Source organism: Mastacembelus armatus, chromosome 16 (genome assembly GCF_900324485.2).
Source record: "Mastacembelus armatus chromosome 16, fMasArm1.2, whole genome shotgun sequence".
NCBI lineage: Eukaryota > Metazoa > Chordata > Actinopteri > Synbranchiformes > Mastacembelidae > Mastacembelus > Mastacembelus armatus.
In genome coordinates, this window is record NC_046648.1 from 10,913,660 (window position 1) to 10,926,761 (window position 13,102).

Below are 13,102 nucleotides of genomic sequence, written 5' to 3' on the forward strand. Positions count from 1 at the left end.
AAAGTCCTCTCACCTCGCCTTAACTCTTCATCTGACAAAAACACCACACAGCAGCATTAGGGGTGGTTTGTAGACATTGGGGTCTGTAAAGAACTTGAGTATAAGTTTTGATATCTGCTAAATGATAGATAAATGACACCTGGGTTTGTGGTTTATGATATACAGATTCTGTATATCCCCCGCCCCCTGCCAGCTCTAATAATGTTGGTGATTCCCTGGCTTTTGTTGTGGATTTCAGTGAAATATATCAATATCTAGAGGACTGATTGGCATTGGCATTGCATTGGCATGCAACTGCATATTGTGCTGCATTCATGGTTTCTAGGTTATATCCTACTGAACTTCCCTCCACCACTGCCATGAGTTTATAGAGTTGATGGACAAACACAAATTGTATTTTATATTTGCTATATTTGAACTTTGGGGTATGCCTCTGGACAGAGGAGCAGCGAGCAGGTACGTTGTTGATGATGAACCTTTGAGATATGACTTCATGTTGAGTGGTTCTCCAATCAGTTCTTAAATATTTAATGTCTGAAATTGTCAAAGTTGTGTCTTAGATTGGTACCTGAAACCAGCAACCTTTAGGGCTTTTTAGTTCATGCCAGACATTCACAAAGACTAAGATGTTTGGGGTGCTAAATGTGAGGTGAGGAAGCTTTAAAAATACTGGAATGATATTTTTAATTATATATTTATCTGTTTCACTTAAGGCCTTTGTGGAAGCAACCCTTCTGTGCAGAATGTTTGCCTGTATCTTCCGATGCAGTGTTTTTTTGGCACTTACATTAGTAATGCCAGATAATCTTGGCTAGGTTAGGTGATTGACTGTCTTTTTCAAACATTTTCTGTATCTTGTTTATTTGTTCCCTTCCCTTTATATTTTTGCCTATGATACTACATTACTTAAATTTTTGTTACTGTTAATTTACACATTCTGGAAGAGTTTTTTTTCCTCTATTTTGTGTGGCTCTAAGATATTAATTATTAAATGTATATCTTGTCTTACAGAAAACAAGTTGAAAATTAAAACCCAGAAAATCATTTTTGAAATATTGTCTCTATATTTAGACACGCAGCCCATTCACCCTGCTGCAGATGCTCCTGCCATGGTAACAAAGACAATGTCTGCTGTAGCAAAGTGATGGCATTTGGCTGTCAGTTTTCAGCATAGGAAAGAATGTCAGCCTCATATTATGTGCATGTTAATTATTTATAGTTGACTTGACCTGCTTCACTAGTTGTGTGTGTGTGTGTGTGTGTGTGTGTGTGTGTTTGTATATATGTGTTTAAGCTGATTTTAGGTGTTGGGGTTTATTTATGAATCACCTTGAAATAACCTTTCTCTGTAACCAGGCCCAATAGGTGGTCACACTGTCAACTGCATGATATTATTCTTGTCATGGTAAAAAAGTCTAAAAGCCATACCAGTGAAGTTATTTTAGTTGAGTGTGTGTGTATGTGTGTTTGGGAGGGGGGGGTCATCCTGCTCACTGTTATGTCTGACTGAGACTACATACTTTAGCTTACTGACTTTAATCATCTACGTGCGTGTCTCATCAAATTGTCAGTCTTTCAAGTCAAATGGCCATTTCCTATATGTTGTTTTTTCGCCCACAGAACTACCATTAGGTAAAAGCTAATATAGATAATGAGCAACAAGTCTGCAGTGCACAGACTGAGTGGCTGTTTGTCTACAGAGACAGCACTCCTTGCCTTGTTTATCATTCTTTATTGACATTTTTACTCACTCCAGTGGTTTAACTTCTCACCTTGCTGCAGTGACACAGAAGTGAACCAATCCTAAGTGCATCCTGCTCATAATTCACACCTAAACCACAGAATGATTTAGCTCAAGCGTTCAGAGCATTGAAAAACTGTGACATATGACCTAGAAACTATTATTTGTACAATGCCCATGCTCTATAGAGGTCCTAGGATTTATGACTCCTTTCCATTGGGAATGTAAAGAGCAATAAGGAAGTATTATGTCATTATTATAGAGTCACAGAGTCAGGAGGTTAGGACAACAAACTTGAGGATTTTTAACTTGTTTCCCGTTTCCCATCAGACAAGGCAAAGGCAAGGCAAGTTTATTTGTATAGCACAATTCATACAAGGAGTAGTTCAAAGTTTACAGAAATAAAAGACAAGTTAAAAATCAAATTTTAAAACAATGTATAGAATCTACAATATATAGATTTTAAATAGAATTTAAAAATTCCTTAGATTTAAATTAGAAGAGAATAATTACAGATAAAACACTTTCAGCTGTCATATACATTTTAGCTCCATTTTAAAAGATACATACTCGAATGATAAAAACTCCACAAATGACAGTCTGTGGGTAACCATACTATCCCAAAAAAGGCACAGACACCACTACCCTTTTTGTTTCAGAAATGTGAAATTAGGTGGGGTGGCTTCAATAAGAACTACATTTCCTGTCTAGCTGTCTAACCATGTTTCTGTTAAAACATACAATCAAGATTATAAGAGGAAATAAATTTATTGATTAAAAATGATAAAAGCCAATTTTGAGTATAGCCCTGAAGTGAGCACATTTTCTTCTTTTTGTAAAATTGGTGAGAATCAGTGACAGAATGGCTGCAAGAAGGCTCTTTTTTTGAGATGCACTAAACCAGTGTAATGGAGTTTGATAAAACAAACTTGAGTGCCATTTTTTGGGAACTTTAGCCTACAGAAATCATCTAAGAGACTGAAGTGATTATACAGAAAATGTGGTCTGCTGCTTTTGAACCATGAATAATCCATTTAGGGGGTGAGGTCAAATAGAGCCAAGAGGGGATTTTTCTGCTTTAGTATCTGTCCATGCCAAACCTTCTCATTGATGTTGTTTGCAATGGTGGTTTTCAAGTTCTGTGCTATAGTTTTTCTAATCATCTTACTGTTCAAAGGAGCATTTTGATGATTGTGTATAATTAGTTGTAGCTTTGGGAAACAGGATGTACTATCACATTTGCAGGTTGAAGTTTGATTATATCATAATCTTTGGAGAACATAACATAACCGCAACACTCTTTTTCTGTGTTGTCTTCTTGTTTTTCAGAACATGGATAAGACACAGCTCCCATCTGTGACACTGATTGTGGGGTGTGGAGTCTCTTCACTGACATTGTTACTACTCATCATCATCTATGTGTCTGTCTGGAGGTGAGATAACACAGCTTGTTTTGGAAACATGAGAAGTGGGCTGTTCATGCAGAAGCACTAACATTGGCAGAGACTGTTATTGTAAGTGAAATAAAAAAGGAGACGATGTTACTGAAAGTTAAAATTAATGAGGAAATCATAATGCGAGAATGTTCTTCTTTACACAAAAAAGAAAAAAAATCAACTATCCTTAAGTGTGCCCCTTCTCCAACAACATTCTTGCTGTCTTTAAAAGATTCCTGAGCTGTCATGTTTGGAACAGTGGAAGCCACATACACAATATGCGTCCATTAGTGCACCTCTTGAGAACACACTTGAATCAGTAGTCTCCTAAAACAGTGAATGATTTTGTTTGTTTACTATTGATTCTGAAGAAAAAGGTTAAAAATGTTAATGAAAATGAAATGAAAGATGGCACAATGAGAAACACTGAGTCATTCTGCTAAACTCTTCAAGTGAACAGTATTCCATTTGAAGGCACTGTTGTCGTAGGCCAGCTGGATTTCTCACACCAGAGACCTTTTCTTACACAAACATGTAGCTTTGATACAAGATGAAAATATACAACTGTCCAGCATGTGAATATTTATGTTCATATTTATATTATTGCTTATTTGGTCTCTTATGTGTGTTTTTATTTAAATCCATATATTTTTCTGTTGACTACAAAGCACATCAAGAGCCACTTTACTGGAACCATTTCTTGAGTCTCCAATACTTAGCCAATACAGCTGATTCTGATTCTAATGACATTCAGCAGCATTTTGTTTGTTTGTTTTTTTTTGCAATATCTTTCATTTTCTCACAGGTACATCCGGTCTGAGCGCTCCGTTATTCTCATTAACTTCTGCCTCTCCATCATCTCCTCCAATGCCCTTATTCTCATTGGACAGACACAGACAAGGAATAAGGTAAAAACCGGTCACATTGCCTGATTTACAGTTTTGTAAAAAATGTTTTCCTAACATTTTATGTGTGTTGTTCATTTTTATTTTTTTGGTCATTTCAGGTTTTATGCACCCTGATTGCTGCATTCCTTCATTTCTTCTTCCTGTCATCATTCTGCTGGGTTCTGACTGAGGCATGGCAGTCATACATGGCAGTGACAGGACGCCTCAGGAATCGCATCATACGCAAGCGCTTCCTGTGTCTCGGCTGGGGTGGGCCTTGTGTCTGTTGATCATTATGTTGTTTATATGACCTGTCTTATTTCTTTTGTGTTAATGTCCATTTTTTATTCACCACCCAGGGCTCCCTGCACTAGTAGTGGCAATCTCAGTGGGATTCACTAAGGCAAAGGGATATGGAACACCAAGCTAGTAAGCATGCTTGTCTATCGATATACCTCCTCCTCTTTAACTATTAATGCAGGGCTATTACACATGATGGGGGAGGGTATGTTTGCTGCATAATTAACCACTCTCTTTATCTGTGCCATCTATCTTTTACCTTCCTCGCCATGCATCTATCTTTCATCTTATTCTATCCCTTTTCTTCACAATCTTTTACTTTACATTGCACTTTCCTCCATCATCGACCTTTCTAATCACATCACTCTTTTCTCTGCATTTTCCTGCTCCTCTCTTGTAGTTGCTGGCTCTCTCTGGAAGGAGGTCTTCTTTATGCATTTGTTGGACCTGCTGCAGCTGTTGTCTTGGTATTTTCTCTTTCATCTAAAGTCTGTCCATGTTGGTTTATTTATATCTTTGTAGGATCTACAATACTAATACAAGTTAACAACACTAGTAATAATCTCACTTATATTCATCTGTTTTTGGTTTTTATTTTATTTACAACCAAATCAAATATTTAATACAATATATGATTTAAACACAACATTTAAAGAACAGACGTAGGCAACAGTTTGGACAACCTTATTTTTTATATCATAAATGGAAACAATAGTTAGTGAGTAGTATTTGAGTAAAGCTTTGATTTTATTGCTCTTTTCAAAATGCAGATTATAAAGTTCTTCGCCTAAAATAAATAAAATAAAATACACCTAAAATATGCATATGTAGCCTCATATGCATGCACAACCAAAAAACAAGTAAAACTAAATTTTCACATGCATGGACATGCACACAAATTTGTATTAGTGCAAGGTGTATGTGAACACATACATGCCTGTGGACGTTTTCTGTCAACTGTCTACTGAAATAATAATAATCCAGTATTAATCTTCTACAAGATGAAAATTAGCAGAAGATCACATAAAAGCTTTCCTGTAGAGGTATTTCTAGGCCAGTTTTAAAAGAAGAGGTACTTTGCTGAACTGAGAGTTTCCATAGGTGTGGGACATTGTACAGCAAAAGCAGAACTACATGGATATTTACTAAGCTCAAAACAGCAGACTGTAAAGGTGCTTTTAGTTTGTATAGGGCCAATAGTTCACCAAAGAAGAGGGCCAGGCCACATAGGGCTTTAAAAGCAATCACAAAATTTAAAAAATCAGTTCTGAAATTAACCGGTAGCCAGCAGAGTGAGGCAGAGACAGGTGTAGTGTGATGTTTTTTTGGTGGATTATGTCGACGATCTAGCAACTGCATTCTGAACAAAGGTGAGCAATAGATTTATGGTTGAGCCCAGTGTATAGAGAGTTGCAGTGATCTATATGGGACAGAATAATAGTACGAATGACGTTTTCAAGGTGAGCAAAGGTGAGAATATTTTTAATTTTGATAATATTCCTGAGATGTAAAAACAGGATTGAACTGTCTTTATCTATTGTTCAAACAGTGCATTGCCTTTTGAAGAAAGCCTTGTTTTATCTGTTTGCTGCTGCTGCTGAAAAAAAAAAACCATGCAATTTACCCAAATGTTTACATACAATTGTATAACACCTTTGCTCCCCCCATGTTCAGCCTACATCTGAGGTAAATCACAGAACACATAGTGCAGTGACTTTGTGTCCTCTTGTTTCACTAATCAAATCCATTGGCTACAGTTTCAGTGATTCACTTCCCACTTCTTTCCCACCTACAAGTTAACAGCTTGGTTTGGGTGCCCTTTGTACCAACACTGCTTCTTTAATAAAGAGCTACTGCTCCAATTGGCAGTCATACTGAAGGCCTCTTCTTCATTCTGAGAAGCAGAAAAGCTCTAAAATTGTAGGAATTACTGCGTCAAGGATATACTGTATCATCCTGCCTTTGATTTCACACAGCTCATATTGTACAGTTTCTTTTTTCAGCACACCATCTATAATCAAAAATTAATTTATATGTTAGGAGTTCCTCCTTTCACCTATTTTTACTTCTCATACATCATTGAGTGCAAGATAGTTTTTGTCACTAACTTTAAAGATGTCTTAGTCATAGTATTTACAGTACACCACCAACAGTGAGTACAGCTAGTGTGTGTGATCATATTTGTGTTCATGCTGCAGGCATCATCTTGTAACAAAAGCTGTCATCACCATCCATTGTCAGGACAGTGCTGCATGTTCTGAAGTAGTGAACTATGTCTTTGCTCTGCTTTAATCCTGTGCTTCTTCTCTTTGGCAGGTTAACATGGTTATTGGGATTCTCGTTTTTAACAAACTGGTGTCCAAAGACGGCATTACTGATATGAAACTAAAGGAGAGGGCGGGGTATGCCTTATATTACACATCCATTTTACACAGTGACCTATAACCAGACTGATAGCTTATCTAGGTGTGCTGGTATTCTTGGCTGTCATTCCAAAATATGACAAATTAGCTGATTCAATTTTAATTGTATTTTATTATACAGCAAATAGACTGAGACTTAGAGCTAAATGTTGGTCAGAAAGAATGTGAAAACACGTGGAATAAAAATGTGGGAAAGGCTGTCTGGTTATTGGTCCTGCACATACTCAGCAAGATGATGACTCACCTCATTGCTTTCTTTTAAGTTTTGAATGTGTCACATTTTCCTCCAGCTGCTCTTTGTTTGCAGGTGTTGCTCTTCATGTAAATTTCTGTAAATCCAGCTGTGTCTTTTTTTCTCCCGTTTGATTGTTTCTAGTAAAGGGAAGCAGGGCAAGACCTTGCTGAAATAAATGCAAGGAGAAATGTGGTTTGTCACAGCTTTGTTGGTTTGATTGTCATAGCTCTGGTAATCAGTTGTCACTTATGAAATATTGTACTGTAACAGCTGAGACTATAGAATATGGTGATATTGGTGATATATGGTGATGGTGTTGGGTTTGATGGTGTTGTGACTGAGAGAGCTCAACCATTCAATACAGTGTTATCACAATGAACAGAACAAATGGGTAAATGTACAGAAGATGTAGGTGTAAGTTTCTTTCAAAATTGCTTTCACTATAAAGGCAAAGACATTCATTACAGTGAAGAGATAGTGTTGACCCAACAAACTAGTTTTCTACTTTACTGGACAATACAATTAAGCTCATTATTTTCCGTGTAATCCTACATAGACCTAGCCCGCACACCTGCAGTCCAATGTCCATCATGGTTGTCAAGCAATGTCCATCATAGCATTTTGTGCCGAGTACAATGATGTCCTAATTCCCAGTGTTGTCAGTGTCTGTCATTGCTCGGATAAAGGTGCACCTTTGTATCGGCATAAACTGATGAATATCAGATTTAACATTCCACGAAGCAGCTAGTATGTGGTGAACCCCGTACCCCAATTGGGTACAGGTGCAGGACAAAAGCATTATGTAAAACATACAAGTCTGCACTAATAGTCTGCACACTGAATATTGCAGGCATTCCAGAAATGTAATAATGCACCACTTTAAACCCAGCAGCCAACCATGTTGTATCATTCAGTGTGCAGCATTTAATGTGTTAAATACCTTTCCCTTACCCCTCAAGTTTAAATATGACATTATTGCAGTGTAATTTGGTAGGGTTCTTGATAGTGGCTTCTAAGGCAAATTAGAACCAGGTGAGAGGCTAAACGTAGTCCCCTATATCTATGATAGGAAAGTGTAATCTGAGCCAGAATTAGAAAACAAGAGGCAGCTCTAGACCTGTTAGGGGATAACAGTCAAGTGCATGGAGGCTGTTTAGAGCTTGAGCCCAGAGTAACTAAATTAAAAATGTGAGGCCACCACCATGTGGGTTCAACACCTTCAAGGGTAGCAGGCAAAGGCTGGGGAAGGATATACAGTGTGTTAGATATAAAATACCAACATCATTGCAATAACTAATATAAATAAATAAATTATAAGCGCAGTAGAAGATATTGTGATTTTGAAGCTGTTTATATTAGTGTTATTTCTTGACCGACAGTGGCAGCTCAGATCATTTTAAAAGTCATTGTATATATGTGACAAGCTTTTTTTTTTTTTTGCTAACACTAAACTTTTGGTTTAGGTTGTTTCCACTGGCTTCCTATTTAAGACACCTCTAAATTCTACACAGACATTGGATCAATTGCATTATTAGACTGCGGGTTTGGAAGCAAACAAGCACATTTTCTAAAATACTAGTATGGTTATGCAAACATGTCATTGCATATTACTATTCATGATTTGAGTCAAAAACAGAAATGCTAAAACCGCAGAGCACACCTGCACCCTGCTCCCCTTTACCCCACAAGCTGTTTTGTCTCCATTGGCATTGTAGGTGCATTCAAATGTTTTCTTTCTCTATCTGAAAAAATGTTCGCTTTCTTCAGTGATCTCTCTGTTCTACTGTATTTGTTTTTGCTGTCTGAAATGTCATGTTTGAGTTTGCACAGAATCCCCTCTCTCTCACTCAGGGCTCTCCAATCAGGAACACATCAATCTCAGAAGCCCCCTCCCATGTCATCAGTGATTGGGTAAAAATAATACCTGCCCATCCCACCCTTTTCTTAATGTATGGCTACCAGCCCTGCCCATCACCAAACCGCTGACTCCTCTAGCAACTCTGATTGGCTTACTATTACTTCCTGCTTATGTACCACTCTATTTCACTATCAACCTTGCAATTTATGCTACATCCTGTTAGTTGGCTAGAACATAACACAATACTGCCTCTGACAACTTTTTGATGCTTTTAGAGAGACTTTTTTCCAGCATTAACAAATGCTACTGTAATTGCAGCAGTTGAATGATGAGGGAATGTCTGTGTGTGTGTGCCGTTAGTATGATAGTCATGATTATTTCTGCATTCATATTCTTCGACTGAGTACTTCAGATGAGGACTGTTGAGACTGCTATTTCAATTTAAAAACAAAAAACAAACAACCAAAAACAACAGCATGTCAGCATGTTCTCTCTGCTGATTTTGTTTCTTTATTTGATGTGGCACAAGCTCAGACATCATTGTCCTCAAAAGCTTGATTTTAATCACTAATCACTAAGAAACACATATAATACAACAAAAATCGAATTCATCACATTATGTGTAGATTTCAATCAAAACTGTTAAGAGTTAAGAGTGGTGAATAGAAATTCATTGCTATCAGTATTTGTGACAGTGAAATCTCAGATTAAGGTTCTTTTGTTAGCATTTTGAGCTTTTAGCTGCATCCTCATGCTCTTCATCAACAAGTGGAACTGGCTCAAGTGTCCATGTTACCACATGATCTACAGTATGCTCCTTAAAGGATAACAGGTAAGGGTAACTAGGAGAAAAATTACGTTATCTCAGTTAAAAGTTGCCCTTAATATATCCAATCAAATCCAACAAAGGTAGTCTTCTACTATCGCCCCCTTCATTTCACGAAGCACTAAGTGGATGTTGGGTAAGGAGCATTTTGTCACACTTTTTGATTCAACAGTTTCCCTAGTGTAAGCCTTTAAATAATCTGCATCTGTGTCAAATAGGCTATGGATGCAATACATGAATCATTTTATCATCTCTTATCCTTCTGCAAGTCTTGAAGCTGGATAGCTGTCATCTCTTCAACACTTAACTGTATATGCATTTTTGGTTATGTAAATATATGCAGGCAGTGTTTCCACTCAAACTCAAAAGCTTTTGTAATTCAGGATTAATTAGGAAGAGTCATCTCACCTGGAATAATCAAGGTGAAACGGGGACTTACACCATGCAGTGGAAAAAGCACTCTTAAAAATATTGTTGGGCAGTTTAAAAGGCTGAAAATTGATGGTGTGTACATTACCCACATTGTAATTCAATTCAACCAGTGAATGTTGGTCAGAGACAGGTGTGTTAAGCTGTTAACACTTAGCTGCTACCATCAAATAGAGATGAGAAACAGCCTGCAGAGGTCTAGAAAGCTCATTTTTTCATACCCCCTGATGATTTTTAGTTTCAAACTTGTAGCCCTCTGGCCCAGCCCAAAGTCTTAATGAAAGTATTAATGGGGATCCATCCATTCACCCATTTAATTAAAATTAAGCAGGTATGCACTGATGTGAATATATACCCACTAAGCTCAGTAATGTAGTGATGAGTTAATGTGACCTTTAAGAGTTTATGTACTTGGTGTTACTTCACCGTGGGTAGAATTCTATGATTTGTATGGATGTTTCAATACTCCTTTATATAGGCAATATATTTGTAGCTGACTTTAATTGTTACCTTAGAAAAATGATGAAAAATGTTGAAAACAGCTCAGCTTTACAGCAGCTCTGCTACTAGCTCCCAGTGTCTGGAACTATTTATCATGGTCCACCTTTGGCTGTCCTTATTGAGCCAATGGAGATGTTTTCACTTTCTTTTCCTCCCCAGGCCTATTCAGTGCTGGCTCAAGTGACATCATTTGAGGCAATATATAACTATACTACTTTTTATCAAATGTAGGCTGTTCTCTGCTCTCTCCTCTCCTCGTTATGTGTAAAATTGGTGTAGTTCTGCTTTAAATATCACACCAGTGGAAATTTACAGCATTAATTAGGAGCCCAGTTGTGATGAACAATAATGTTTATTAAATCAGGTCTGTCTTTATAAAATAGGGTTCTATATGTTTTGGTCACATAATGTCTTTATCAGAACAAGCTAAAGCATACATTTATCAGTTAATTGGTACTTTTATCAAATCTGTATTTAAAATCATCCCATTTTTGTGAAATCCACCTTTCACAGTGACCTTGGATCGTAGCATTTCCATGTATTGCACACAGTAGGCAGTTAAAAGTTCTCATTTTCACAGGCTATGGTCGGGTGACAAATGTAGGTACACTAAGTTAAGGCTGTTCAGGCCTGTTTGTTGTTGGTTGCACATGACTCTTTGATCAGTTTGACATGACATTTCATTGTTTGTTCTGACCTTACAGTAATATGAAATCATCTCTTTGTAGTTCTCTCCGTGATGGACAAAAGAGGACACAATGTTCAATTCAATTCAATTCAATTTTATTTGTATCACAGTACAAATCATCTCAAGGCACTTTACAAAAACTAAAACTAAAAACCCAACAATTCCCTTATGAGCAAGCACTTGGCGACAGTGGAGAGGAAAAACTCCCTTTAACGGAAGAAAAAACCTCCAGCAGAACCGAGCTCAGTTTGGGCGGCCATCTGCCTCGACCGGTTGGGGTGAGTGGATAGAGGAGAGAGAAAAGAACAGCAACAATAAACAACAGATAGACACTGCAGGTTGGTGGGACCAGTAACTACACATCAGCGATATACAGCTCCAGGACCAGGTACACCTGCAGAAGGTACAGAGAGAACAGAGAGAGAAGGAGAGAGCACAAACTAGGGGAGAGAGAGAGCACAAGGTTAGTGACATTCAATGGTGGAATATACATGAGGTGGGAGGAGAGGAAGAGAGGGGAGGGGAAGGGAAAGGAGGGGGGGTTAGGGTAGGGGAGCTCAGTGCACCGATGGTCCTCAGGCAGTCTAGGCCTATAGCAGCATAACTAAGGGATGGTTCAGGGTTGCCTGAGGCCAGCCCGAACTATATGCTTTGTCAAAGAGGAAGGTTTTAAGTCTAGCCTTAAAAGTACAGAGAGTGTCTGCCTCCTGAACCAAGGCTGGGAGCTGGTTCCACAGGAGAGGAGCTTGATAACTAAAGTCTCTGCCTCCCAGTCTGCTTCTGGAAACTCTGGGAACCACAAGTAGACCTGCACTCTGAGAGCAAAGTGCTCTATTGGGATAATATGGTACTATGAGGTCTTTAAGGTATGAAGGAGCTTGATTATGAAGGGATTTGTATGTAAGAAGAAGGATTTTAAATTCTATTCTATATTTTACAGGGAGCCAATGAAGAGAAGCCATTATAGGAGAAATATGATTTCTCTTGCTAGTTCCTGTCAGGACTCTGGCTGCGGCATTCTGGATTAATTGGAGGCTTTTTATGGAGATATTGGGACATCCAGATAGTAATGAGTTACAGTAATCTAGCCTTGAGGTAACAAATGCATGGACTAGTTTTTCTGCATCATTTTGAGACAGGAAGCTCCTAATTTTGGAAATGTTGCGCAGGTGAAAGAATGCAGTTCTAGAGATTTGTTTTATGTGTGAGTTAAAGGACATGTCCTGGTCAAAAATAACTCCAAGGTTTTTTACAGTAGTGCTAGAGGCCAGGGCTATGCCATCTAGAGTAGGTATAATTTTAGAAAAGTTATTTCTGAGATTTTTTGGCCCAAATATAATGACTTCTGTTTTCTCTGAGTTTAAAAGTAAAAAGCTACTGGTCATCCAGGCCTTTATGTCAGTTAGACAGGCTTGAAGTCTGGTTAACTGGTTTGTGTTAACAGGTTTAATAGATAGATACAACTGAGTGTCATCTGCATAGCAGTGGTAATTAATAGAGTGCTTCCTAATGACATAGCCTAGAGGAAGCATGTACAGGGTGAACAGAATCGGTCCTAGCACAGAGCCTTGTGGAACTCCATAACTAACTTTTGTTCGAGTGGGAGGTTCATCATGGACATGAACAAACTGGAATCTGTCCGATAAATAGGATTGGAACCATTTTAACGCTGTTCCTCTGATACCAGTCACATGCTCCAATCTCTGTAATAAGATGTTGTGATCAATAGTGTTGAATGCAGCACTAAGGTCTAGGAGGACAAGTATAGAAACAAGTCC

The 13,102-nt window shown here is 38.0% G+C and overlaps 1 protein-coding gene across 1 annotated transcript in view; it reads left to right on the plus strand.

The window, feature by feature from the left end:
• Positions 1 to 13,102, plus strand: part of adgrb1a (adhesion G protein-coupled receptor B1a) — a 105,946-nt gene that overhangs the window by 78,299 nt on the left and 14,545 nt on the right. Inside the window, exons 18-25 of the mRNA XM_026293744.1 lie at positions 3,071 to 3,174; positions 3,983 to 4,085; positions 4,184 to 4,334; positions 4,424 to 4,493; positions 4,765 to 4,831; positions 6,681 to 6,766; positions 8,874 to 8,933; positions 11,069 to 11,089. Coding sequence (XP_026149529.1) covers positions 3,071 to 3,174; positions 3,983 to 4,085; positions 4,184 to 4,334; positions 4,424 to 4,493; positions 4,765 to 4,831; positions 6,681 to 6,766; positions 8,874 to 8,933; positions 11,069 to 11,089 — 662 coding nt within the window. The remainder of the gene's footprint in view (positions 1 to 3,070; positions 3,175 to 3,982; positions 4,086 to 4,183; positions 4,335 to 4,423; positions 4,494 to 4,764; positions 4,832 to 6,680; positions 6,767 to 8,873; positions 8,934 to 11,068; positions 11,090 to 13,102) is intronic.